The following is a 24,330-nucleotide window of genomic DNA, read 5'->3' as shown; positions in this document are numbered from 1 at the left end:
ATGGAATGGTAAGAAATGTAGGCTAAAAAGGTGATGAAGGGAAGGGGCTGTCATGCTCTGTGTTGCGGGTTTTATAACATATCCTCAGTGCTGGCTGCTGGGGAATTGTACCTGGGTGTTTCTGGGGCTCCGCTCGGCATTTTAAAGATGCTCTTCTTCAGAGGCTGGGCACCGAGTGCTTAATTGCAGGTTAGACCCTGTGATGAGAATTACAAACAAGAAATGAAGGGAATGCTTTCAGTTCAGCTTGTTTCAAATGCAGACTATTCTAACCCAAAGTGTAAATTTCTGTTGAATTAGCTGGTTTGTGTTTTTGTTTTCTTTTTTTTGCATTTCTGTTTCTGAGGTTTTTTCCTAAATTATGTGGTTCTCTGATATGTTGTATTTAACAGGTTGATGCTTTGCAAAATGTTGTGGTCAGGAATCTAAATTTCACTTGTGTGAATACAAAGGCTCTTTCTGGTGATTTGCATGTAGGTATATGAATTTTTAAAGATAAAGACATTTTAGCTTTGCTCAGCTGTAAAATTCAAGTTTAAAAAATACATGAATTACGTGAGATTTCTGACATCTTTGTAGTCAGAAGGTGAGAAAGGAGAAGTCAAATAAAAGGAAACATTTACACTGATATAAGCAGAGGTCAGTGTACAGTCTGGCTGAAATTAAACTAGCATTCTTCTTTCTCATGGCTATTTGTATTATTTATAAATGCATGAGATGTGTATCGAGAGGGTGGCTGGGAAGTAAGCTCTTAAATGCGAAAGCTCTTTGGTCTCCTAGGATACGTGTGTAGTAATAGTTGTACAGTTATCCACAAGGTTTTCCAATAAGCAAAAACTAGTAAACTTCCAGGTAGCCTTTATAACCACCTTGAAAAAAAGCCTTCTCATTTCATTGTGTAGTGTGTGCAAACTTTAAGTAACACAAGTTCTCTGGTTAAGACTTTTTTAAAACCAAAAAGGGAGGATATACTTCTGAAAAACAGAAGATCATTCATGCATTTGTTTCTTTTTATTAAATCTGTTTTCAGGACTTATACGAAATAAAAATTAAGAGCTCTAGTGTGTCGGTATTTTGAAATAACTGTATTTAATGTTTTCAAGTGCAAATGTTTGTCCCAGAAGAATTAATTCCTCTTTCGCTGTTTTACCAGGATTTGAGAAGGAGAGAAAGAGAAAAATGGGAGAGCAAGTGAGGCATCAGGTCTGGCTGTTAGGAGGGTTTTTTAATTAAAGATTTGAAATTGTTGATGAGGTTCAGTGGTTTTGTTTGAGTATTTTCTTACCCTAAGCATACTGTGTACCAGTGTTTATGATAATGATTTGGGACGAGGTTTTATAGCTAGTTCATTGCATGCTTTGACCCCCAGTTTGCAGCTAAATAGGAATCTCTGAACCAAATCATCCCCTCGGTTACATTTATAAAATCTGAGAAGAGTCAGGAGGGCAATGGAGAACGTGGGTCGCCAGCCAGCCAGAGTCCCAGCAGATGCGCTATTCTCCAAATCCAGCATGCAAAAAAAAAATTCCATCTTTTATTGCATATGGGCAATGTGCAGTGATTTATTTTCATTTACTTAGTGAAAACACCCCAGATTTTTTGTAAAACCTTTTAGCTTTACATTTATTTCCATTTAGTAGTAGGGATTGCTTGAAGCTAAAGCAACAGAACATGCTTTACTATCAAAGTAAGTATCAGTTCAGAATTTAACCTTACTGAAACTTCATGTTCAGTTAAACTGGTCTGTATGGACAAGCAGTAAATCCAAGTTCATATATTTCCAGTTCTGAAGTTTATAAAGGGAAATGTATGCAAATTACCTCTTTCAGACAAAGTATTCTATATTATTATGGTGACTTTCTAGTGTAACTTCACAGTTCTGTGAAAGGTTTTGCCTTTTCCATCTTAAAATTGTTCAGCTAGGATGGCCTTCTCAGGACGACTTCCCTTTTCCTGTATGTTTTCTTTACATTCGCTCAATATATGGAGGCAGACTGGTTGCCTGTGATCTTATTTATTGTTTCTGCGTTATCATTCCATATGAGTGGTAATAAGAGACAGTATTGCTTGTAGTTGAGTATACTGCTTTTAAAATAAGATGTCTCCTTTGAATGAAAATCTCATCATGTTCTTGACTGCCCTTTCTGGTTTCCAGACTGCACACAGAACAGATAGGATGAAGGCTTTTAATTACCCTGTTTTCCTAGCTCTTGGTTCATTAAATTGGATTTCTTAGCTTTTTAACTCAAAAGCAGTGAAAATCAAGGCTGTTTCTTATTGCAGTATTTAACAGTTCTTTATAGAAATGTGAAAAGTAGTTTTTCTGACCCAAATGTCTGTGTCTAGTTGGAAACTAATAACTACAGAACAGGCTTTTTTTTTTTTTCCCTGTGAGTTCCCTCATACTTCTCTATACTACATGTTTGATGCAAAAGGGATACCTCATTTTCTGGGTATTACTTAGCTTTTTAGCATCTCTGCCAGGTGAAGATGACTTGTGACATAGTCTCTGACCCACTAGACCCTATTTCTATGAGCTGCTGGACTGCTCTGAACTTGGTAGTATGAGTCATTTCTTACAAGATCTGGATTTTATGATCTGGCAGTTTGCAGGTGAACTTCTGAGTAATTTCTTGAATCCCTGTTCTTGCTGATAGGAGCAGGGAAGCTTGAAAGTATGATACTTCCAAACAGTCCATTGCGTGCTAGTACCTTTGCATTAAGCTAACCTGACCTTACCAATGCTGCTGCTGCTTCTGTACAAAGGGTAGGCAGGTGTCTACAGCAGTACCGGACCTTGTGCAGCATTTTTGAGGTCTCATCATCCTTGTGCACAGCACTGCTCCCTTTTCCTGAAAAAGAGATACATTCCATGGGAATGTGAGTCTTTATCGCAGAGACAGCATAATCTTTTGGATTCATTTGCACAGCTCTCAGTACAGTAGGAGCATTGTCTGTGATGGTTTCTGGCTCCTGGACAATATAGCAATTAAAAAAAAAAAGGTTTATAAAGTTTAAAAAATGCTTCACCTAAGTATTTGGCATGAAATATGTGAAAGTGTTTAGCGTGGGTTAGGAGAAAAAAAATAGTATGGAAATAAATGAGAGTTAGAATTTTTTTATGTCTGTGAACCTAACCTAACTTGTTGAGAAGTGCTTGGTTTGGGAAAATGAGCATTGTGGTTAAGGAGTGCAAAGATGATGGGTACTCCGGAGGCTGAATCTTCTGCCTCTTAAAGACCTTTTTCCAAAAGCAATGCTAATGAAGTAATATTCTTCAAAGCAAGACTGGTATTTTAAGAGCTAGCTCTTTAGGGTTGAATACATAGAATAAATGAGGAAGTGAAAATTGTATCATCCCCCACAATCTCAAATGCAAAATTTCACCGTGCTGAGAAGAGATTGGACAGGGAGGAGGAGGAGGAGAAGGTTGGCTACTTCCCAGTGTAGCATGCTTCTGTCAGCTTCTATTGCTGGAACCCTTTTGACCATGAATACAGAAAAGTGGTGCCTGAAGTTAGGAATCTGAATGTCCTACCTGCTGGGGCTCTTCAGCACATCACTCCTTTTCCACCCTCTTTCCCAAAAGTAGTGATCCAGAATTCCCTACTGATGTGAGTAAATGTCTTCTATATGTTTTGCAAGTTCATTACTTAAGTATCTGAGATCTGAAATGCATTTTTCTTTCATAATTTTAGGCCTTTGGGTTTTTTAACAACTCAGCTTTTGTTTGCTAGATGAGCATAATGGTCAGAGCCCTGATGCTTTCCCACCCCAGCAAACTACTTCTGACCCCTGTTTCCTTCTAGGACAAATAGCCTTCTCTGAGCACTTAACCTTCCACTTTTATTGGGCAGTTTTATTCTAGCTTATTTATAGTTATATATATTAATATATGTTACATATAATTTCTGCATATGGCTACCTGTGTGGTGTTTTACATAGGTGCTACTACTCACATGTCTTCAGTGCTATTTTTTTCTTTAATTTTATTTTAATTTGTACTACTGCCTTAGAAGGTAATGATTTTCATTTGTCTGCCTTTGTTTAGGAGTCTTACTTTTTTAAACAAAGAGAACAAGACTACCAAGTGGCCAGAAATGCTCTAACAGCAGTTCAGCACTCGCTCCTCCATATTACTCATTCTGCAAGGGGGGAGTAGAAGATTGCTGTTTAGTATTTAGACCCTGTCACTCATTTGAGCAGGACCTGTTGGCCTACTGTGTGTTACTATGCATCTTTACTAACATTTTCACTTGAATCTTGAAGGACCGTTTTTCAACAGGGCTGCTACTGAAGTAGTTTCTTTCTGTGAGCACTATCAGGATTCACGGGACACAATGCAGCAAGCCAAACTTCGCATCTCAGGCAGATAAATAACTGCACTATAAAAGCCTTCCTATCTAAGAGGTGCTGAAATTCAATTTTTTTTTAATATATGTATGTATATACTTAACATGCAGTCAGCTAATAGGGAAAGTTATTGACATAAACAAGTAGCAAACATGGTTAGGGGATAGAGAAATGTTTTAGGAAAAACATTTGGGGTTTTTTTTTTGTCATTCAGCAAATGTTTCCTCTACTCTTTCTTGGTGGCTCTGGAATTAAAAGGGCTGAAGTGGAGAATATACGATTCCTACAGTTGGACTAAAAACATATGCAGTGCTGTCTTTGCTTCCATATTCTTTGTCTCTGTCAAATCTGTATAACCAGACTTGACTTTACATAGTCAACTCAATGTCCACTTCCCTCTCTGAATCCTGTCTGGAGGCCCCAAATCAATTACTAGTCTACTATGTATGTAAAGACCTGTTTACATACAAAGTATTTAAATGGGGTTTTTTTTATTCATGATATTTGTATATTTAAAACTACAGCTTCTAGATCTAACATGTTCTTGTTATGTAAATTCTGATGATGCGTGGAGCCATTTATTTTCAGTATCTGTGTACAGAGTACATCTATCTGAGGTATGGTACATGTACATATAGAGAAGATCTCAGTGTAAAGTTTTTATTTTCTGACAACTGTTCTACACAAAATAATATGGGTGTATTTTGTATAAATATAAAAGAGCATGAGGACAGGTTGTGCTCTCCCTTTCCTGGGTGCTCAAAGCTGGGTTGGGCAGCTGTCTCTATAAATAACCTTCTTACACAGATCAGAAGGTAAGTTCTCCCTGGAAATTAGGTGGAAATTAAGTTATGTACAGCAGCAAAGCAAAATGTCTTCAGCAGAGTTAATAGGGAAAAGCATGGCCATCACCCTAAAGCGTTAAGAATTAAAGAACTTGCCTTTACGGTGGAGTTAATTCAAGTGACAGTTAGCGGATGACATCCTAACATCATTCCTGGTCATGCTGGGCTGCAGAACAAGTGGGGTGGTTTTGCAGGTGAACCAGTCACTCTGCATGCGGTACCCCTACTCACGAGCCAGTCATGTCTCCTGGCTAATTTGGCCTGCTTGTAGGTAGCCTGAGTTAAATGCTCTTTTGACTGTGGGCTAAAGAAGGCTTTTATTTTACTCTTTTTGGAGAGTCTTGATGTGGTGATACTTGTTTTCTTTCATTAGGAGGAAAATAAGCAGTCTCTAGGCAGGACAGACCAGTTTAGGGAATTGCCTTAGGTCTTCAAGTGGTGCTCCTGAGCTCCTAGGATGCTGTTTGGCAGGTTAAGGCTGGAGGCTGAAGCCACAAACCTTCTGTCTAGACCATGCTCTGCACTCTTTCTCTTGTACTTTCATGTGTCTTCCTCTGGCCGTGGGTTGTCATGGGTTCCCTGCCACTGATGAGCACTTGCTCCCATGGAGGACTCTGCCCGCTTTCCTGCAGAGCAGGGCCAGTGTGTGGCTTATCATTTATCTGAGCTGTCTTTAAAGTGTGTCTTCTTATCTCTCTCACACAGATATTAGAAATCCTTATTTCAAGAGAGATTGTTCTTTTTTGTTAGCTTGGTAGGGGATAGCTTCTTTTTTTTTTCATGATTGGCTGAGCTAAAGAACTGCTTAGTAACAGCATAGCTTACCTTTCAAAATAGCTTTCCACCATCACTCAGGTTGTGGTTGATAGGGGAAACCAGCTGTAACACGTTATGCAAGGTGGCATACGCCCAAAGGAAGAGATGGAACTGGTGTTTCTCCCTGAAAATGGTTACTCCTGCAATTTAACTACCCATGAAGTTCTTTTATCCGTCTTTTCACCCCTCCACCCCCAGGTTCTCTCTGTCATCAAAGCCATTTTGTGATTAATCCAAGTGTTGTTTCCCTGAATTTTCTCCATGCACACCTGTAGGGACGGGGGCTGGTTATACAGAAGAGCAGAAAAAGCGCTTCCTTATTTTCTTTGAATCACTTCAGCTTCTTAAAATTTGAATTAATCACATCAAATTCTCTCTGTGCATACCCTGGAAGCAGCTACATTTAATCTAGTTAAGTGTTTTCTGCTCAGCCATGAAAGCCCCTGTTTCAGGGCAAAGTGCGTGGGGGAGGGCTTTCCAGAAGGTTTAGCATCTTGATGGACAGCTTTCTGCTGCCTTCATCTCTCCAAACAGAAAGGGGTCACATATGGCAGGGACTGGTGGACAGATTGCACTGCAGAAAATAACTATGGTGGATAAGCAAATGTTTTACTCTTTCTTGCCTTTCTCCTCTGCTCCATCAGTGAGAAGAAAGCCTTGCTAATTGTCTCCTAGCAATGAATTTTTGACTGTTGAAGTACTTTTTTGCTCCCACTGGATATAAAATCCAATGCATTACAATACAGGTAATGAGATACTGCTTTTGTTATGTTCTTTGGAAGGAAATTTCTCTTTGGCTCTACCAGCAGGTAAGTGTGGGTTATTTTCACTTTCATTTCACTTTGGGTTGGTTTTGGTTGGGATTTTTTTCACTGCTGCAACATCTCAGAAGGGATTTAGGAGCTTGAAAGAAGTTTTGTGCAGAATATTTTATATGCTCAAGCCTAAAAATTGCAAACCTGCTTGGTTGGTGGGAGACCTGTGATCATCTCGAGCCCCCAGGCACTTGTCCCTCATTTGGTGGTTTCTGCAGTGGGGTGGCTTCTGACACCAAGCAGGGTTAGCTCCCAGAAACAGGCCCTTCTCTTTCCCCTTAGCAGAAAATTTAATGTAGCTACAGAAAATGGATTTTTCCAAATTGTAAAGGTGGCCACCGCCTCTCTTGTGAAACAGGCTGGCCGAGAAAAGTAAATATTTGTGAGACAGGCTTCAAGGAAGGTGGGCAGCAGCAGCTGCCATGCCTGCAGAGAAAGGTGCAAGTTCAAGTTCTTTCTCCTCCAAGGGGTTCAAGCTTCCTGCAGGCCAGGAGAGCAGCCCAGCCATCCGAACCTGGGTGGCTCTCCTCTAGCTTGGCTCGTGTGTCTTTCTTTTTCCTTTCTCAGTGCTCATCTTGCTCAGTAGGAGTATGCAGAGTTTAATCTGTAGATGTGTAGATGTATCTTCATTAAAGATTCGTACTCGTTCTCCTTCTATTCTGATATGATTTATTGGATGTAGCTCTGTATTTGCTATGAAGAATGGGTATTTCATTGCAGAGACCTCTGTAAGATCACAATCCTCTCTTCTTGTCTTGTTCGAGACTGATTTTACAAAAGTAAAGCTATTTTAATCTCCTGGTCCCAAAATAGAAGCCATTCCATTTGTGCTGTAGAAAATGGCTGCAGGATGATCTTTGCGTGTTTGAGCAAAACCTTCTGGCCACTTGTTTTATCTCCAGGCAGTGTGTCCTCCTCTTTCCTCCCATCATCTCCTGGTGTCGAGCATCCCTGGGTTTGAGGTGCTAGTTTTGGGAAATTGGCGTCATCCACCTTCTCTCCTGAGGTTGGATGGCCTTGCATTTTCCCTTGATTTCCCCTTTCTTTATATCTCTTCATTCCCGGTTGTGATGGTTGCTTGGACCCCTAAGCCTCCTTAAGCAGCCATGGGGCAGGGAGGGCAGCACAGACATTCCTCCTGGCAGTTCCCCCCCCACGTCTCTTACACGCCACTGTACAGTGGGGGGCCCTTAACATCTCAGCAGTAATTAAAGCCTGTAGCCCCCCGTTGCCATGGAAACACAGCACTCCACAAATACTGAACACAACTTACAATCCTGTTAATTTTCCCAAACTCTCCTTATTTGCGGGATTTAAGCAGAGTTTCATTTTGCGGCATGGAAAAATTAATAAATACCCAGCAAGGGGAGCCCGCGTGCACATGTTTTTTAAGCTATTGCACCCCTAAGGTGGGGAAGGAAAACCATTGCTTACGACCTGTTGCCTTTGCAGCAATGATGCTACATGAACATCTGGTGTAGGGCTGACACAGTGGCTGTGTGGGCATTGCTTTGATGGAGCAAAAAGACAAGTGCAGAGGCAAAAAAAGAATCTGTGAAGAGACTGTTTTACTGCAAGCCCGGCATTACCTGTTTGTGGTTCAGTGAAACAAATTCACTGTTCAGGCACAATTTTATTTAGTTTGACTATAAAAATTCCCATCATTCTGCTGAACGACTTAAACACGGAAATTACGTTGCTTGTTGGCACAAAAAATAGGTGTATTGGATAATTGGCATACGGTGACAGTGTGCCTGCAGCATTAGCAGAACTCTGTTCCAGTCTAATTGCTGTGCTCTGCTCATCTCTTGTAGGTTTTTTCCTGACTTTGAGTTGCCAGATGCCATTTCTTTAACAACACTTTCAGCTGTTCGCATTTTCAAAAGAGTCTAACAGGATTACTGTCTCATAAACTTGGAGTAGAATTGAAATGGAGTTTGGTGTTTGAAGACAGCGCAGCCCTCAGTAGATATCGGTATAATTAACAGGGATATTGTAAAGTCAATACAAGTTGCTAGTTCTGCTTCACTTATTTGCTGTATGGCTTTAATATTAAAGCAGAGATTGTATCTAATGAGCTAGGTCACGCTTACTGGAAGATGTGAAATAACACTTTTCCCCTCTAGTGCTGTGTGTCGGCTATTTATTCTCATCATGTTTTTTATTACAGTTTCTGCTATCTTTTATTATTCCACTCGAGCTAGTGTCTGCTTTGAAAACAGTTGTGAATCATCCGTCTGATGCTGTAATTCCTCTGAAGGACACTGGACTAGGAACTAAGAACTAATGTTTAATTGGTTATGATGTGGTTTTGAGCAATGGATGTAACCACTGTCTAGTTTCCCCCTCCTGGGGGCTTGTGTTAATCCACTCCTGCCAAGAGATCCTACTCACAGCCCTGGTGTTTGAACAAGGCAGGGGAAGAGATCCTTCATCACTAACTTGGGTGCTCAGGTGCCATGGACATGGAGAACAGACTTCAGAAATCCTGTGACATTTTAAAATTAAACTAACCTTTCCTGAAATCCAGTGTGATGACCATACTGTTATTCAGAGTTATTAATTGGTAAATGTGATGTGTTGTCTTGCAAGTACAAATCTGACTGACCGTGAAATGACTGCCTGACTTCAGGGTCATATGAAACCTTCACTGTGGCTGTTAGAGCTTCTCTCCATACCCTCCCTTTCCCCACTGCAGGGGGGATAAGAAAGGGATATGCTGAGGCATTCCTGTGCTGCCAGCAGGCAACAAAATTTTGAGCCATCAGGGATGAGAAGCAGCAGGCAGTGCCTGGTGGCATCGAATTGAGAGGAAACACAGGTGGACATTTTCTCACCTGCAGTTGGTTTAAGCTGCACAGTATAAATTAAACATTGATTCAGTGGTTAGATACATCACAGTGAGATGTCCAGTTTGGCTTAGAAAGTTGTTGGCCACAGAACTGAGGCATGATCTGTGTCCCAGCTGTTTTGGGATACAGGGACACTAGAGTCCAGTAAAGGGGCAGAGTTGTCATTCACCAAAGGGTGTTATTTTGACCTTTGCTTTTGGTTGAGGAAATGGCATAGGGTAGTAAACAAAACAGGAAATTGTGGTATATTAAAGATAATTTTTAGAGATTGGTTCATGAGTGGGTATTTTCCATAGTTGTTTGCTTCTGGGGTATAGTCAGATATTTTTATAAAATTTTGAACAGTCAGTTAATGGGTTCTAAATCTTCAGGATTTTAATAAGAGAATTTAGAAATAGATTAGAAATTAATTAGAAATTTATTTAGAAATAAATCTGAGAGCATTCATTGCAAAATATGTATTTCCATTAACTTCAAACTGAAACTAGCGTTGATTATTTGTGACAGGTAAAAAAAGACAACCATAGTAAAAAGGCTAAGGTACTGCTACAGTTCTGGTTTGCTTGTGGGTTTTGGGGTTATAGTGCCCATTCAGACAGAAAGAATAAACATCATGAAATCTGATGTATGTGTAAAGCCTGACGTCTTGTGCTTCTGTAAAAACGTGTCGAGCTTCTCCGAAGAATGTTGTTGAATCAGTAAGTCAGAACTAGAGGAGGCCTAAGGATAAGGCTGTCTTTTTGTTTGGTTTTTTTTTTTTTTAGCCTAAAATCGCTCTAATGCACAGTCCCATTAAATAAAATTAAAATTTGCGGAGTTGGATGTCCAGTCTTGTCCAGTTCCCAAGTGGATTGTGATTTAAAACTGAAAGCAGGGCACCACCTGCACTGTTTGGATGTTGTAATGAAGTCCCAGGAGAATTATTTTCTATGACTTGAGTAACAGGCCTGGCTGGCTCTTACCTTCTTTGTAATTTTTATAATTCTGACTATTTTTCCTGTTTGCAGCTTTCCTGAGCTGATATTGTCCAGTGGAGCTGGTGATCTGCAGTGATATGAGATATGGCAGATAATATAATGGATACATAAAGGGGGTTGAAGTAGGATGATGTAAATGGAAGTGCTCTGGTATTGTGGATTTCAGGGATATAGTGCTTTACATCAATGAAATTCAGACCCTGCCTGCCATCCCAATTGTTGCTCAGACCACAAACATTGTGTTTGTGGACTTTGTAAATCAGTTGAAATTCTGCAGTGGGAATAGACTGTAAAAAGTCTTGGAATTTATAATTAGGCAGCTGTGGTATATAATCAATACAAATCCTGGTGACTGATTCCTCAGTCATGGAACAAGCTTGCCCCACATGCTGCAAAAGTGAAGAAATCTCGATGGGTTTTGGTTTTTTTTTGTTTGGAGTTTGGTGGTTTGTGAGTGGTTTTGGGTGGTAGTAGTGGGGTTCTGGGTTTGGGGTTTTTTTTTTTTAATCTTCATGTTTTAATCACTACTTCTGCAGCTCTCTCAGAAGAGAGGTGGTGTAAAGGTGGTCACATCAGCTGCAGAAAAGATGGTGGGGTTAGTTTATATGGTATTTATTGATGGTTTAAGCTAACAGGGCACTGTCGGTGCTGGGAAGCAGCTAGAGGCAATGTCAGCCACCAGCAGAAGCAGCTTTCCCTGGCCTGAGGTGGCACCTTCCCAGCAGGCACAGCCAAGGGCGCTTGTCCCTGCACCAGCAGCGTTAAGACACTGGGATGAGGCAGTTGTAGGAATGTGTCTGTCTGCTCACCTCCTTCAGTGGTGGGCAATAGAGAGTGACTGCCTGTGTTTTGCTGAGGACAAACTCTTGTGATTTCAGTAAATAGAACCTGTCTCTGGATATACCTTCCCTAAGAAAGAAGGCTTGAATTATCATGACAAAACATGGTGGTGAAAGCCTGATCACTCTATAACTGTTCTTATTTTACTTTTTGTTCAAAGCTTATAATATGCTATTTTAAAAAGTTTTTAACACACAGAAGGATTTAATTGCAACCTTATAAAAGAGGAATGCAGGGATCTTAGACCATAGCAATTATCTCATGGGTATATTTACTGTACGACACTGCCTGGTGCTCTGTAGCAGACTGTCTTGTGAGTCACTTTGACTCCAAAGGATAGAAATACTAGAAGCCTTCAGGAAGGTGAATTTAGGATGCTCACTGTCAGGGGTCCATAACCAGAGCTCTAACTGCAGTGCACAGAATGGTCCCTGGTTTCTTCTGTAGCCTTGCTGATGTAGGACTTGCTGCTTTCTTGGAACCTTGGTTACTTGGAGAAGGAGGAATAGTCCTGGTCATAGTCAGTAGTAGGAGTGGGTCTAGCATTTGGGCAACACACTCTTAAAATGGCTTTCTCTGCTCATTCTGCATGTCCCTTTCTTCTGTCCTGCCTGTTAGTGTTGCAGGTACCCCCAAGTACAATACATGCCATGTGTTCCTCTTCTGGTGCCCTAAATTGCAAAATAATTTGGTAAAGTCACAAATCAATACAGTGTTTTTCTAGAACATTTATCTGGTTTATTTTGCATTACATAAAGAACAGCCATTAGATGTGCCTCATCCCTTCTGTGTTAATCCTGTAGCATGAACGCAGAGTGAGAGAGCTGCAGTTTGAGCACGAGGGCCCCATGCGCTGCTCTCCTTATCTGCTTTCCAATCCTTGAACTCTTACATAATATGTTTAAAACTGGTTTTTGAGTAATCTCTTTTGGGGCCTCATTTTTCATTCTTAGTCTCCAGTAACAAAGAACGGCTGTGCTCTTCCCTCGTGAAATCCTTTCCAGAAGGTGCACATTATCTACTACGAGGCAGGGCAATTTCCACAGCAGAATAGATGCCTGGATTACAAATTACTATTTAATCCTTTTTGCGTCAAAGGATATAATAATCCCTGTAAAATGTGCTCTAAGTCTTGTGCTTGACTGGGTGAGGTTAAGGGGCAAAAACCAAAACAGAGTTTCTCTTAAAAAGTAAGACACAATGAAATGCATGAGTTCCACATGAGTTTCAGGACATATTTATGACTACATTTCTACATTTCAGCAGCTAAAAATAAAGGTGATGGGATGGTACCTAGACTAGAAGTTTTCATTTCTTGATTTGCTTGCTACTATGCTAGAATAAAATAAGTGTCTGTCATAAGTGTTGCTTGCTGAATTGCAATAAAGAATTTAGACACAAAGTAAGCATTGCTCAAGTTTGATATTCCCCCCCACCCCGAACATTTATCAAAACTAATGAATGAGGGGGTCTCTTAAGAACGTGATAAAAGTTGTTTAATTTTCTAAATCATCCCATTAAGAGTGTCAAGCAATGTGATTTTTGTAAGGGGTAGAAGGGTAAATAAGGTCCGGAGAGGTAAGGATTTAGTGTTTGCAGACTAATGGCTGCACAGTTTCCTGACCAGGCAGCTATTTTAAGAGGGGCAAATTTTAATAACTTCTGAAGTTTAGAAAATAAATCCAGTGGTGACAGACCTACAGTCCTTTGACTGATGTGATTATTGTCATAGTAAATATGCTGTCATTTTCTTAGATAAAAAGCAAAACAGGTTAGTTGTTTGGAACCAATAGCTTCATATGATTAGTTTATTTTATATTTTTATTACTGGCCTGTGTACTACATAAAATGTGATGTACTGGATAGAACCATCTTACTTTGTAGCAACCCACAGAGAAAACCTGAAGGTAAGTGGTGACATATATGCAATATTACTAATGGGAAAAGAACAGGGTAAGCGGTTTGTTGTGGTTATTTTTATGCAGTGTATTTAGAACTTTAATGTGTAATATTCTACATTAGTAGTCAAAATCTAAAAAAGAGTAGGACCAGATTAAAATCATAATCTCATATTAAAGTACACATTCAATTACTTGGTCACATAACCATTATTTCACAATAGGGTATTTTTGTGCTAGACGCTAATTGCACGCTTCTAGTGTCACATTGCATAATGCGGTGTCCTTGCTGTCACAAACTGGTCATCTTGCAGGTGAAAACTGTGCAGTGCAGAGGCTGTTATGAAGCTGTAAAACATTCATGTCGTAAAAGGAATAGTACTTAAAGATTTTTATTTTTTTTTTTGCTATTGCTCTCTTCTGTGACAAATTTACAGAAAACAGGAGTACTCTCTTTATCTAGCTGTTTTTTGTTTAAAAGTTCTGACAAGAACTTTCATAGTTAATGCAAAATGAATAGTTTTTCTTTATTTGTTGCAGAAAATGACACTTGACTGAAGAGCGAGCATAAAGTCACCTTGGAAGAAGTTGCTTCCCTCTGAGCTTTACATGAGCAGCCCCATTCTAGGAGGAGGAGGATCTGTCAGCCTTCTTAGCTGTACAATGGGGACTACAGGTGATGACATGGCTTCGGTGGAGCAGAATGCCTCCTTGAACCCTCTGTGCTTCGAGTGTGGCCAGCAGCACTGGACAAGGGAGAACCACCTCTACAACTACCAGAACGAAGTGGATGATGACTTAGTCTGCCACATTTGCCTTCAGCCCTTGTTGCAGCCATTGGACACTCCCTGTGGACACACTTTCTGCTACAAGTGCCTAAGGAACTTTCTGCAGGAGAAGGATTTCTGCCCGCTGGACCGAAAAAGACTCCATTTTAAACTCTGCAAAAAATCCAGCATTCTTGTTCATAAACTGTTAGACAAGCTATTTGTTTTGTGTCCCTTCTCTTCTGTGTGTCAGGAAGTCATGCAGCGGTGTGACCTGGCAGCACATCTCAAGAACAGGTGAGCAGTGCAGATGTTTGCATTGCATGGTTCCTTACATGCTTGGTAGGGCAGTTTGAGTAGCAGTAGAAATTGGGGGCAGGAGAAGGGAGAGGGCTGGTGGTTTTTAAATTCACAGTAGAAGACCGTAGGAAATGGTTGGTCTGTAACTGTGCACTATTAGAGTACTGTATCCCGTTTTGGACATGGCACCAGAAATAGTGAAGAACACTTGGAGAGAGTCATAGGGAGAATGACATGATTCATTAAAGGTCTCAAAAACATGATTTAGCAAAAAAAGTTAAAGAAAGTGGGGGTTGTTCGTGATAGGGTAAAAAAAATTAGAGATGTGCAAACTTTGTCTGCAAACAGGAAGGAAATAGTACAATAGTAACAACGGGGGTTTAGTTCAGATTTTAGGAGAAGAGCATTTGTAGTTTTCTGGCACTGGCATAGATTGATTGGGTGGTGGTTGTGTATTCCCTGCTTTCAGAAGTGTTTACAAACATGTTAAACCAATCTTTATCTGGAACAGTTATGGCAGAATTGATTCTACTTTGTTAGGCACATGGACAGGGTATCTTTCAAGACTCCTGCAAGACCTATTTTTCCCTGTTTTTTAAAAAAAAAAAGTTTACTGAACAGTTTGATGCTATGTCATGCGAGCATGTTGTAGTTTCTAGGGATGTTTGTTTGTTTTGGCTGCTTATAGAATGCTTCCAACACCCTGTTAATTTGGTAGAAACTCATCAGTCCACACCTGTGGGATGTTTTGGTGCAGCTTTCATAAGTAATTTTGAGTCGGAGAGATACATTCCAATATTACCTGTTTAGGATCTTATTTTGAACTGTTAATAATTTTATAGTCTTCTGCATTATGCCATCCTACCCTAAATATTTAAATATGGGAAGGAGGTCATGATAGAATAAGGAAATAAGATTAATTATAACGTTGTCCCACATGATCCTTGTGGTCCCTTCCCACCTGGTATTCTACCATTCTATGATTATCAAATTCAGATAGAATGATACTTCATATTGTGCAGACGAGTGTACTTAGTTCTTCCAGAAAAGGAATTGCCTCCATACCATGTGTGTGGTAATGTGCCTACGTGAAGGTGTTTCTTCTCTGTAAGGCCATGCCATTTTTCTAATGGAAAAATGTTAAACTTGTTTTGAGGATTATGTTTGACTTCTTTTGTATCCTCTATAGGTTGGAGAATATATTCAGTAAATAAATATTTTTTTTTTAATCATTAGCTGTTTCATTACATGAGTCATGAACAAAAACTTGGATATACCACTTATGTTAAAGCTAAAATATGGTGGAATTAATGAGTCAGGGCTGAAAAAATGATTATGCATATCTATACCAACTAACTTTAAACATTTTAGAGATTTATGAAATTTCAAGAGGAGTACAGTGAAGAATTTATGTAGAGAAGGAAAGTGTGTATTCAAAGGAAATGCATCAGACTTGAAAGGATCCAGTTCAGGTGAATTGTGTCTGCTACCAGGAAATACTCCTTGTGTACAACTCAGTGCTATATGTTGATTTTGCAGAGAGAGGTTTCAGAGAAGTACATAAGTGTCCCTGCAAAAAAAAAAAAAAAAAAAAAAAAAAAAAAAAGCGTTGCACATATCCATTGTGCATAAAAGGCACTAGGAAAATACAGTTCAATATGTGAGCTTTTGTCAGCAGCTTTCGTAAAAACAAGCATGTTGTCTGGCAACTCTGCAAAAATGAATGATATGAGTCCTAACTCTTTTGGTCTCCTCAGTCATCAACTGAGATGAGATCTTTTCATTTCCATGACTTCATGTGCTTTGTTCTTACCTCCTTTGCTATCTTCGTTTGATACTCTTTTTTCAATTTTTTTTTTTCTTTTTTTAAACCAGCCTGCATAAATTTCAGCCCTTGCCCATTTCATGAGGGTGTTTCATGGTTTGATAGTCTTACCTGTGCCAGCTCTTTGGGCAGAGCCCTCCACATTGAGATTGAAAACCCTGGGCCTGGAGAGAAGGACAGTAGTGGTTGCAGTGGGACGGGGAGATGTTTCCTTTCCTGTCGCCCTCCCCGAAAGGGGGGTAGTATTAGCTGTGTGACTCTTCCACCCACCCTCTGTCTGATCCAGTGGCACTGCAGCCTCCCAGATGGAAAAGTTCTTTGTAGAGGTGCATGGATCTACCCCATGAACTTCTTTCCAAGTCTTAGTCTTTGTTGTTTGCAGACTCTTGGAGATCATCTTTAGGTGGAGGGTGACATTGTGGAGGAGACTGTTTAGGAGGCAGGTGTGGTGTGGGTATGTGTGCAGGCAAGTGCTCCACAGAGAAGGGGAAGAGAGCAGCCATTGCCTGCCTTGGAAACAGTTTGTGTGCATATTTCCAGCATGCCCTCTTTCTTCTTCCCCACGTCCTGAAGGCTTCTGGGGATTCAGAGCCTGGGAGGACCTTGAGCATGCAGGACATGCAGCAGCACTGCACACCATGGTGAGCCTGGAATTGCCTGGGTTTTATTTGTTGTTGTACCCCCACCATGAATATACACATGTGGTGTCAGTGTCAGGGAGGTATGGGGACTAATGAGGAGCCTTTCTCTCTATTTTTTTTTTTTCCTTTTTTAAAAAATTTCTCCACATGGTTTCTGTGTTAGCTTAGGCTCTTGCTTGTTTCCTCCAGGCAAGAAATTTCTGATCTAGAAGATGACTTGGAGGTGGTGAGGAAACCTAACTGTTTGTTCCACTTATAATCCTAACATTATATTAATTTGATTTTAATAAAAGGCAAAATGCTAGCAAGACTCCTGCTACATATTTGATTCAATTTCTGGTTTCACACTGTTGTATCCCTCACCTCTTCAGTCCATTTTCCTTGGCCTTGTTTTACAACAGGGCCACGTAATTTACTTGCACATGGAACACTATGTATGCTCTCTCTAGGTATCTATAAAATACTGATTTGCTTAATACACAAGCTTATTTTGAAATCTGAGAGAGCTGAGTCACTAGCTTTTCCTGTTTGTCGGCTGGAAAAAAGCTCTCAGTTGCAGAAGGCTGCTCATTTTCAATTCCGTCTGTTGTCCTGGGATGCTGATATGCATTTTGAGTATTTTGATTTACAGTTTTCAATTAAGTTTATGTGCAAACATCTGAACACCTGTAAATTATCATTGCTGACATAAATGATAACAACTGCATAGTTGGAATTTGATTTTATATGGATTAGTGAATCCAGTAAAATTCTACTACTCATCATTAAATGTAGGAAAGAAGTATAAAATTCAGTATTATTATAATTTTTAGCATGGATTAATATAAATGAGTCTCAGCAAGCCCTTACATGAGGTAGTTTGTATTTCTAAGAATACAGTATGGTTGGTTAGTTTTCACTGTCTAAAAACATTCACAGTCAGGTTTTCCAGTGTTGTTTTAATCGGCTCCATTTGAGCATAAAAGGTGGAAGAAAATGTCATTGTATCTACCACGCACCTTGCAGTGTAAGGTTACTGCAAGCTGCTCCAGCAAGGAGATGAGAGGCACGAAACACAAACTTGATTACTTCATGGTCACTAATGGCACTCCATGATTCCTCGTTGCATAAAGAAAATATTCTTGATCTAGCAGTCTTTCAGTTTCATCACATTCACGTGGAAACTGTGGTTTTCAAAGTTAATACACATAATCTGATTTAAAGGAGAAAAATATGAGTAATGCTGAGTTGTACTGTTTTTCCCAGTCACTTGGTACAGAAGATTTGTTAATGTTTAGTAAAGTAGGTGCCAATTCCACTTCTATCAAATGTAAATTTATCAAAAGGAAATCTTGACAAAAAAAATATGAGCTTTTCTGTGTATGATTTTAATTCAGTTAATTCTTTTAGGTTATTCAGATTTGAAGATACTCCATTGTACAAAAACATGCTCTGAAATTTGTACAACTTTTTAATGAGAGGGTTAGGTATTGTGTTTATGTATTGCTTTTGAGCTGAGCTTCAGTTTTCACCTTCTGTATTCTCCTATGATAGAGGATCTATCATTTTGCATGGAGACATTTTTCCAAATGATTTAGTGTTGAGACCAGCATTCAAGTCAATTTTATGTCAAGTTAAATACAATTGTATTTTCTGGAATTGAAGAATTTATTGAGCTGTGTGCCTGTCAGCGCACTTAATATATGGGTTTAGATTAACAAGATCCATGGGAAAATTTGTTGTATAGATACAGAATTTTATCATTCAAAGTCTTGGCAATCCTGGTTATTTTGGTGTTTATAATAGTGCTGCTGAGTCCTGTTCTTCCCACCCGTGCAGTTAGCTGCAATGACTGTCCCTACCCTGCTCTTTGTAGCACCAGGAGAAATGAAGAGGATCTGTAGGATTTAACCCTCTCTCGGCAGGTCTTTTCTTACACCTGCATAAGTAGATAAGGCAACAGATTGGAGTTCCGCCATGCCTGACAGAGTCTTTCCATTGCTGGAAAGGTTCAGGGATCTTTTGGTGGTTGTTCTTTGCTCTGAAGCTACCTGGCTTCTTGTAGGCCTCTCACATTGTTGGATGTGAGAGAGAAATGTACAACAGCAACACTCTTTTTTCTTTTTCTGAGTCTTCTTTGATTCCCGAACTAGATAACTCCTACTGCCTCCTCTTTTTTTTTTTTTTTTTCTGGCAAAAGAAAAACCAAACACTTAACTTTCCAAAGCAGCAAGCAACATGTTTTACTCTGAATTGCAGCTGTAAATCTTGCCAGAATTACTGCTTAAGATCACTTTGCTGGCAAAATTTTATGAGCAATAGTAAAGGCATTTGGGTTGCTTCTCTGCAGTCTTTGCTTAAATTCAGCCCCTGCTTGGAAAACGATTTATAGCAACTAGTTTGAGGCTATTTGGTGTGTTTGCTTTTATCGAACCTCTAGACTGGGCAGAAGCTGATGGCATAAGTTACACTGAAATCTTTCTTTTCAGCAGTCACTGAGCAAATGTGCTTTTCCAGCCCCTACTGTTATTCCACAGCACACACTGTAAACTACATCTTAATTTTCTATGAAAGCTCTTTTTATCTGTGGAGAGGGATTGCTGCTAGTGTTCCAAGAAGTCAGCTTTTAAACGAGAAACCCAGCAGACTTTGCTGTAAAAATAAAAACAAAAAACAAAATACTTTTATTCTCTGTCTGATATGGATTAAGAGAAGTCGAAGGCGAAAAGCTAAGCTTTGTCACCATCCAGAACTGAGCAAAAGCTGGTGCTGAAGGGAGGAGAGGAAGGAATTGATGAATATAAGCAGAAGCTCTTTTTACATCCCAAGAACAACTGCCCTTTCTGTTAAATATCATCACTCAAGTTGCTTTAGCTAGTAGTTTCAGTACTCTTGAACATCTTGATTCATGAAAGAAATTAAATAATATCTGGAAATTATAAAAAACATTGTTGCCTTTCTTCCTGCTTCTAGCCAAGGTATCTGGCTTTATAGGTAGAATGAAATGTTGTTCCTTTAAGACACATTTCAGCCTTTTTTGATGCAAGTTGTATGAGAATGGATTCCTGTAGCTGTAGAAGACAATCTTCAATGCTCATTTTGATCCTGAGATGCCCGTCTATCTACATAACTGCCTATAAGATTAGTCTAAAATCCTCTTTATCCCAGATATTTGGCAAAAACAACATTAGTGAAGGTGTGCACCTTTAGAGATTTATTGACGCTTGTTAACTGTCACAACTGCTGTATGGTTTTGCTGTTTGTGAATAATAAATTCCTGCTGCCGATAAAAATCTTATGTTGCAAGTGGAAATGAAAAATCTCCTTATAAATCTGCTTGAGTACTAATACTGTGCTTTGCTGCTTGGTAGGTGGCATCTTATGTTTAAAGACCTAGGAACTGGCATCCCATGAATTAATGTCTCCACCACACAACTCCTTTCCTGGCAGTGCAGTTCCACTATACCAGGCTGAAAGTTGTAGTCTGTTACAATTACTGGTTAAGTTGGGGAAGAATCTGAATTTTCTTCCTTTTGTGCCTTGTAGAGTACTGTACAAAAGGGCTTCTGCGGAGCGGAGTAGGCGTTCAGGAGGCTGTTTACTTTTCTTGATATTAGCCTTTGAAATGATAATTAAATATCATTGGAAAAAAAGCCTCTCAAGTCTATTTATATTTTGTGTGACAACTTTCATCAGCTGCTAGGTAATGATGGGGGGATGTGCTCAGTGAAGAAGGGTGGTGGAGGACCTGGCTGTGGTTTGGAAGGTTTCGACAAAAATAGGACACTTCCAGGGGTAATTTTTTTTGTCTGTCATTGTTTGAAACAGTTTTTAAAAAAAATAAAAATTTCCAAGGTGTACTTTCCCATCTACACCAGGTCCTTTGGGATCCACGGGCCTTGTGAGCTGGCTGAATAAGAGTCAACAGCACAGCGTTTTGGTAGAAGATACCTAAGGAAGCGTCTGGTTCACAGAAGTAGTCCGGTAAATCTGGACTCTGCTGTCCAAACTCAGTGGGATTGAAGTGTGGTCCTCTGACGATGCTAGTTTTGAACTATTCATTCGCCTCTTCACTGAAAAATCACCACTCCTATGGGAGAGCAGTTCAGGGACAGGAAGGATATGCAGTTTGGGGTGTCTTTGTCCTAAACTCCTACAGATCAGTGTGGGAGAGCACATCTGACAGAGTTCACAGTAGACAAGAGGTTTCCTCTGCAAGAGCATTTACCCCTTGCTGTGTTGCTGCAGAAGTGAGTGGTGTTGGAGATTGGTCCTTTTTTGCCCTGTTGCTAGTGCTAGGGTTTGGACGACTGTGGCTAACCCATCAAGTTGAAGTATTTTAGGAATTTTGAGGGAAGGCATCGCATTTCTCATTTTCTTGGCTTTTTGGGGTTCTTGTTTTGAGGTTTGCATTGTGAAATGGTTGATGATAAAAACTTCCTGCTGATTTTCACTTATAACACTGTGTCTCTGGCCACTAGAATAGAGACTGGCCAGATTTCTTAGCTGATCAGTCCCACTATGCCCATGATTTTATGTAGTAAATAATACCTGGGCAAAACCAAGAATTATGGTTCTGTTCCATCATAAAATCAGAGAAACTTGTTCACAAAGCTATTTCAAGTAATTTTTTTTTTTGTGCTTGTACTTTTTTTAACTTTGAAGAACAAGATGACCAGCAGTCACTTTGGGGAAAGCCCCAGGAAACGATTTTTTAAATGTGTTGTTTCACAATGTGAACTGTCTCCAATTTATGTATTTATGCATATTTCAGAGCTGATTTGGGTTACCTTATGCTAGTCTCCTAAACATATACATCATGACATATAAAAATCATTATATATATATATATATATATATATAAAAATCACTTTATTTACGTATAATACTGATGGGGGTCACAAAAGCTGTACAGGTGTCTTTAACAACATTCTTCAGAGCTGAATAACTTTGTTTAACATTATTCTTTAAAGTCCCTCATGCCAAAACCATCTAACCATGTAATTATCAGATCCCCTTCACAGAACGACAGAATAGAATTGTGATTTGCAAAACATTCTGGTTTAACAAGTTAAGACATCGTTAGACTTCTGCTGTCTTTTACTCTGCTAACACGTTTCTTCTCCTGTTGCAAAAATAAATCCCTCCTTCTTTTGTTGTAACAATCTGTCAAGTTCCCGAACAGGGAGTCCTTTCAAGAACAAGGTTCCTTTTTTCTGACACTGCTACAGTACGCTGCTACATGTTGATGTGGTCAGCAGCTCCAGAAGCAGGAACTTTCTGAAGGACATCAAATACTGTAAGAAGTAACATATCAGACACTGACAAAACTGTCACACGGGCAGATGTAAGATTGATGTCCACATTAAATTATCTACATGTAAATATAAGACCATTAGAGAAATTAAGGCATTCCATGAATTTGCAAGATTGTAGCCCCTCTTTGCAATAAACTATTGTAGGATTTTAAATATAAGGAAAATAAATTACTGCATTAAGAATAATGGGAAGTCGCAAAAATTAGTTTATAGTGAAAAGCACCAAGTGCTGACAGAGCGTTGTTACATGAGCAAAAAATTGCAGCTCCTATTTGAAGTCAGGAAGAAAAAGGGGGAGACAGGAAGATGAAACACCTTCTACTGATTCAAGAGGAGATGATGAGCAGAGCTGTTACTTTTGCTAAACTTTTTGTGCAAAGTCCTAGACAACTTTTTTTTTTTTTTTCCCCCCCAGTATTTTAACACTTAGATTGCACTTAGATTCCTCCCCAAAATGACCCCAGGAAAATGTGATGCTTTCTTTTCTTAGCTTACTAAGGTGAAAGGGAATTGCTTCAGTGGGTCTTCAAAGCTGTCTTTGAACAGGGCTTCTGTTCTGTAGAATTGTATACCAGTCCTGTTTAATCTTTTCAGCAACGTTATCTTCCAGAAACTGGAAACTACATGACAGAGTAAGTCCATTTTCAGAAGGTGTTACAACACATTTAGTTCATTGCCAAAAAACTGCGTAGTAGAAGTTTGTGAAGAAGGCAGTATTGTTTGTGGGTTCTGTCCACTTAAACGTATTTTGGGCTTTATGTGTTTAATATTTTTTATGATAAATTTAAAGCTGTGGCTTTGAAGAAGACTGATTTCATTTGATGGAGTACTTGTGCATTTTGTGCAACAAACATCGATGCAGGCTTGAAGCATGGTATAAATGATGTCTTCACAGATGTCCTGGGGCTTCTCATCGAAGGGTTGCTCTAGAGAGAAGGAAAACAAGCAAGCTGCAAGCAGAAGCAGAGGGCGAGAGCGGCCCTGGTGGGATGGAGCAGCCTGGCAGTTTACCTTCGGACACAGATCAGGGAATAGTGCCAGCTGAGCAGAGCTTCACCTCACCTGCCCTTCCCACGTGGACAGATGAGCCCAGCATTGACAACCCGCCTTTTGAGGAGAATACAGTAGCAGACAGTATGTCATCGCTTATCAAGTCTGTTTTATCAGATGTGGAAACATTTGTGGTGTCAGAGCTTATCTCTTGCCAACCGTGAATGCATGTCTTAATTTTCTGCTTTTTTCTCTTGCAATTCCTGGAGAAATATTAGTGGGTTTTGGTTATGTGCAAGTATACAACTGGGATAAGGTCACAGGAAGGAAAGAAGTATCTCAGGCTGTGTGCTAGATACATGATGATACAGCACCATGATATTGTATCATGGTGCAGTAGTAATCTACTTGTAGCACTGGCTTTACAGCAATTTGGAAGGGAGTATGTTTTCTGTAAAATTATGAAAGTTGTTTTCTAAGTTGAGATTTCTTTTCCCCTCTTCCCCCTTCCCCCCTGCCTGGATCAGCAGCCTTCCCACACACGGAGTGCTGTCCTGCTCGAGTGAAAAGGCAGCTGAGTAATTCCTGCATCCATCTGCACCGAACGAGCAGTAATGTCCCTAGCATCTGGGATTTTAGAGAGGAAGCACTGAGCCTTACCACAGAGGAAGATGGTCCTGTCCCCTTCCTTCTCTGTGTCTGCAGTCCTTTAGCATACCCCTGTTCCTCTTTAGTTGTCTCCATGTTTGCTTCAGAAATGAGCTCCTTCTCTTGACCCAATAATTCAGTAGCAGCTCCTAGTGCCAGTTGTGAGACCAGCTGACGAAGAGGCACGACCAAGTCATATGCCATGGGGTTACCCCTAAAACACATTTTTATCATCATCACCAAATGTGAAGTGACCCACTTGGAAATGGAAGTGTATGAAATTTATTACAAAGGACAAGATCCAAGTGGTTCAGAATATCCTTTTCCAATCCAAGCGACCCTGTTTCAGGAAGCATGGATGCTACTAGTTCTTAGCTGTTTCTAACGAGCTAGGTGTTCCAACAAGTAGTGGAACTAATCCAATTGCACTTGTTTAGTTTGTTAAACCACTGTCTTGTGGCCTGTC

General features: G+C 39.8%; 1 protein-coding gene across 5 annotated transcripts in view; it reads left to right on the top strand.

Moving 5' to 3' along the window:
• The window catches only part of LNX2 (ligand of numb-protein X 2), a 56,626-nt gene that overhangs the window by 14,945 nt on the left and 17,351 nt on the right, over positions 1 to 24,330 (top strand). Inside the window, exons 1-4 of one of the 5 annotated variants that reach the window (XM_026842855.1) lie at positions 3,383 to 3,614; positions 6,659 to 6,823; positions 13,937 to 14,460; positions 23,122 to 23,360. In XM_026842855.1, coding sequence (XP_026698656.1) covers positions 14,006 to 14,460; positions 23,122 to 23,360 — 694 coding nt within the window. In that variant the 5' untranslated portion in view covers positions 3,383 to 3,614; positions 6,659 to 6,823; positions 13,937 to 14,005. Of the gene's footprint in view, positions 1 to 3,382; positions 3,615 to 6,527; positions 6,824 to 13,936; positions 14,461 to 23,121; positions 23,361 to 24,330 lie in introns of those variants that run through there. The other 4 variants (XM_026842874.1, XM_026842847.1, XM_026842839.1 and 1 more) reach the window with 4 other exon arrangements.

The sequence above is a fragment of the Athene cunicularia genome (genome assembly GCF_003259725.1).
Source record: "Athene cunicularia isolate RWA chromosome 1 unlocalized genomic scaffold, athCun1 chr1_part1, whole genome shotgun sequence".
NCBI lineage: Eukaryota > Metazoa > Chordata > Aves > Strigiformes > Strigidae > Athene > Athene cunicularia.
Note: the sequence above shows the minus strand (reverse complement) of the source record. Positions and strands in the feature narration are given on the sequence as shown.